At 36.9% G+C, this 4142-nt stretch overlaps 1 protein-coding gene across 4 annotated transcripts in view; it reads right to left on the reverse strand.

Moving 5' to 3' along the window:
• The window catches only part of hsd20b2 (hydroxysteroid (20-beta) dehydrogenase 2), a 27680-nt gene extending 23897 nt beyond the window's left edge, over positions 1-3783 (reverse strand). For 2 of the 4 annotated variants that reach the window (XM_015021132.1, XM_015021129.1), the window contains exons 1-6: positions 3700-3783; positions 2455-2673; positions 1977-2023; positions 1741-1816; positions 1516-1626; positions 1212-1279 (exon numbers count right to left, since the gene is read on the reverse strand). In XM_015021132.1, coding sequence (XP_014876618.1) covers positions 1212-1279; positions 1516-1626; positions 1741-1816; positions 1977-2023; positions 2455-2635 — 483 coding nt within the window. In that variant the 5' untranslated portion in view covers positions 2636-2673; positions 3700-3783. Of the gene's footprint in view, positions 1-633; positions 700-792; positions 875-952; positions 988-1070; positions 1116-1211; positions 1280-1515; positions 1627-1740; positions 1817-1976; positions 2024-2454; positions 2674-3699 lie in introns of all 4 variants that reach the window. The other 2 variants (XM_015021130.1, XM_015021131.1) reach the window with 2 other exon arrangements.
• Between the last annotated feature and the right edge of the window lie 359 nt (positions 3784-4142).

Below are 4142 nucleotides of genomic sequence, written 5' to 3' on the forward strand. Positions count from 1 at the left end.
GTGTATTATCTCACCAGTTTTTAATTTGACAGGATCCATGAATTTTATGTCGAATTCAAAAAGTAATGAGTTTTTATAATTATCCCTATAGTATACTGCTTGTTTTTGGGGGGGGGGGGTTTTGCATTGTGCAACGTGGCTGTAAAATGTTTTCTTAAGTATTTCCCCAAATTTCCACACAGTAATTCAAATATGAAGACACCACTGAAAAGTATAACTTTAAGGATTCCTGGTTTATCAAATGCCTTGTTTTTGCCAAAACTGCAAAACGTTTTTGATATTTTTGCTTTTACATCAAGTGAGGCTTCCAGGAGACATTATGATCTAACACAATACAAAGAAATTTGTTCTCATGTATTTGCTCAATGCAGATGTTATTCACCGCTTCCTGTACTGGATCCATTACTTTTTGTTTCCCAAGCCATGTATTCTTATGTGTTAATATAGTATTGCAGATTCATTTGTTATCCCATTAACTAAAACATGAGGGGAAAAAATTAAGAAAAAAAAAGTTAATCAGAGCTTCTTTTAATCTATAAAGAAACCAAGTAAATTGAAAAGCCAACATATTTCAGTCATAAATTAACTGTATCATTAAGACCAGGGCAGTTTCAGAGGGCAGGTGTGAGTTACCTGGACTGTGATCCCCTCTGACTTGTACTCAGCTTGTAAGCACTGGGAGAAATTTATCACAAAAATCTGCAACAAAGCATACGTAACATAGAGGGCCAGTGAGTGAGCAGGTTATGATGGGTTTGAATGAACGTGTGAAAATAAACACCAGGGAAACACCTTGGTGGCCGAATAAAGAGCCACCAGCGGATGTGGACGGAGACCCATTTCAGAGGAGATGTTGATGATTAATCCTTTGCCTCTGGGAGTGAGACAAAACCCAAATGTTTATAGATCTGGTCAGTCTAATGTTGCATGTTATTGATGTGTCTGTAGATACCTGAGCACCATGCGAGGAAGAATCAGTCTGGTCATCTGTATTGTGACAACATAATATTTTTTACAGATAGAAAGTTGCATGATACCCATTAGATGGTATGTTAGCCCAGACGTCTTACCTGGGGTACAGAGAGTATGTTACAATTGATGATGTCTGTGATTTTCTGTCCAAAATAATTAGAAATAAAGTTAGAAAACACACAATAGCCTCGGTTACTTTAAATCATCCGGTGTTTGGCCATGAAAAAGTAATAGATCACCTTTCCGGGATCTGGTGTTTCCAGAAAATAGGCGAAACGATCATTGCAGATCATTCCAACGTTGTTAACTGTGCGGTTCAAGATACAAGAACTTTCATTAATAAACACTACTGGTGTCTCATTTTAGTCAATAAAAGACAGCAAATATAAGATAAATAATGAAACACAACGGTTGTTTTTAACTGTTGGAGGAGATTTTGTATATGGAGAAAAACTTAAAAAGAGCAAAACACATAAATGTTTTTAATGTTAAACACGAGCTGCTTATGAATAAGAACTTTTAATTGTGTTTTTTCTATATTACCCAGAATTCCAATCTGCAGGTCATGGAGCTCATGAGCTATGGTTTGGTAGATGCTGCTACCCTCTGTGAAGTCCACTTTGATGGTGTGAGTCTTTCGTCCGTACTTGTTTTCTGAGGCAGACAGTACATGTGTGTTAACCGTTTCAGCTTTAAGAGAAATTTAATGAGTTTATTCGCTGTGAAGACAACATTTGAGGACATCTCCATCATCTCTGCCTGACTCACCGATTTTTTTGGCAACCTTTTGAAGCCTCTCATCAGACCTTCCTATTAAAACAACATCCAGACCCCGACGTGCCAACTGCAGGAAGACATGCAGACAGATGGTGAAGATGCTGTAGCTCAGACATAAATCTGTCCTGATAAATATGCAGATTCTGCCTTAAATTACTTTACACAAAGATACAACCAAAACATCAAATCTGAAATCTGATTTTTCTGAAATGAAGATGCAAACTCACCTCAGTGGCATAAGCTTTACCAATGCCAGACGTGGCACCAGTTACAACTGCATGAAGAAATTAGTAGAGAAAAGTCAACTTTGTAGAGCACAGAAACAACATAAGATGGGTGTCTCAAACACCAAAAATGCTATTATTGACATTAGTCCTGTGTAAGTAATTACACATTCTATGATGAGAATGGCATTTTAAGTATCACTCAGTGTGGAAGTACTTTAAGAGTTTATCTGTTATGGAGATTTAAATTATTACATGTTGATGATAAGAGAGGCAGGGAAATCAAAAGATCTTGTGCATGCTCCTTTTCAAACAAACGGTATAAATCGCAAGTAAGGTTGGCATGATAATTTTATTGTACATCTATATTTTTTTCTGTTTTTAGGTTTTATCGTCTGATCGAAACGGACGAAAATAAATATTTCAAAAATGTTTGAAATATTATTATTTTTTGTGCATAATGGATTTCCTCATACTTTACCTGCCCATTGTCCGTACGCCCGCAGGTTCGCCTGACAAAGCGACGATAAGACGTACTGCCTGAATCCACAGCAACATTTCCAGGTGAATTTCAGCAGGTTAAGAGACAAAGTTAAACCTCCTAAGGCTGCCAGAACATTGATCACCAACGCCTTGTGGGGGAAGTCCAGAGCAAGAAGCATTTTCAGAAGAATGTGGAAGTTTAGACGAGGTTTTCTTCCTTTTTAACAGAAGAAATGGAGATACTTAGTTTGTGCTCCTCCCCACATTTCTTCTCCTCCCTCCCCCCCTCTAAGTCATTTTCCAGGAGATTGCTGCAGAGGGTTGATTGTTAATATGCTGAATCTCAGAACCACAAAAAATGGTTCTGAGAAGCAAACCTGGCCCAGGCACATCCTCTGACTTTAACCAACCAAATTGAGATTCTAAATTACACAGCAGTTTCTACCTGCTGAATCATATCTGATAGTGTTAATAAGTAGAATGAGCTAATGATATATTTAAAATAGCATGGTTTGTCGTTTTAAATAACCTGTCCTCACTGCACTGGCACTGGCTGCATCAGGAGAGGCCCAAGCAAAACCAGGAATCAAGACAATTACAGAGATGTTAACTGTTTCTAAAAACTGTTGCTGTTAAGTTACACCCTGTGAAAATGACAAAAGAATCCAGGGAGCGATTCTAGGTTGCTTCTCTCTCATCAGTTGTATGTGATAAATAAAACACAACAATACATGTTCTCGATACCACACAGTGGAGAATAAAACTAACAAATAAATAATAATAAACTGCCAAATATCAGTGTTTTGATATATTTCTGACCAGTAAAATAACAGGTTCCCAAGCTTTGCCGTTAGTCCAACGGCCATCACCCAACCGACGCACACAACTGACGCACAGACATATTATGTCTAAATTCTCATGAAAAAGGAGAGAAACTTTTCTAAAGTTCACAAACATAAAAATGATCACCTTCAAAAGCCAATTAATAAACGAAAATGAGAAAATATAGTTAAATATCTACGTCACAACATTAAAAAAAAGCACAACAAACGGTTTTTTCAGCTTCTGCCGTTAGTCCAATGGCAATGACCCAACACACCGCAAACGCAATAAAAGAGCTGCATCAGACTACTCATAAAACTAAAAACTGCTTTTAAAGTTTACAAAAATGATAAATTATTATCTATAAAATGTATTTTACAATATAAAGGATAGTAATATACAACTTTTCGATCTCCATTACCTGTGAAAAAGAATCACCGTAGTGATTTCATGTTGCTTCTCTAGCGCAAAAGCCCCCTAGTGGTGGATGTGGTACTACAGGTCAGTCCCGTAAAGGCTAACGGATTCCTGCTGTATGGATTTCAAGTCCCTCAAATAAAAATAATACAAATATTAGAGCAACATAAGTTGCATTTAAATTATTTATAGACGTATATGAAACATTAATTAATATTTATTCTAAACATTTTTAATGCTTTGAAATTACAGAATATCCCAGAACTGCACTGGAGGAAAAGTAATTTTCCTACATGGAGGAAAGTAATTTTCCTCCATGGCATTCCTGAATGCCATGGAAATTCAGGAACCTGAATTTCCATGGCATAATTTGCCAATCAACTGGTTGAAGTCCTGCAGGATAAACTGCTATTGTTTACTGGAATGCATGTAACACTGACCTGGTTT

Source organism: Poecilia latipinna, unplaced genomic scaffold (assembly GCF_001443285.1).
Source record: "Poecilia latipinna isolate Pla-1442-1.1 unplaced genomic scaffold, P_latipinna-1.0 Scaffold2727, whole genome shotgun sequence".
Taxonomy (NCBI): Eukaryota; Metazoa; Chordata; class Actinopteri; order Cyprinodontiformes; family Poeciliidae; genus Poecilia; species Poecilia latipinna.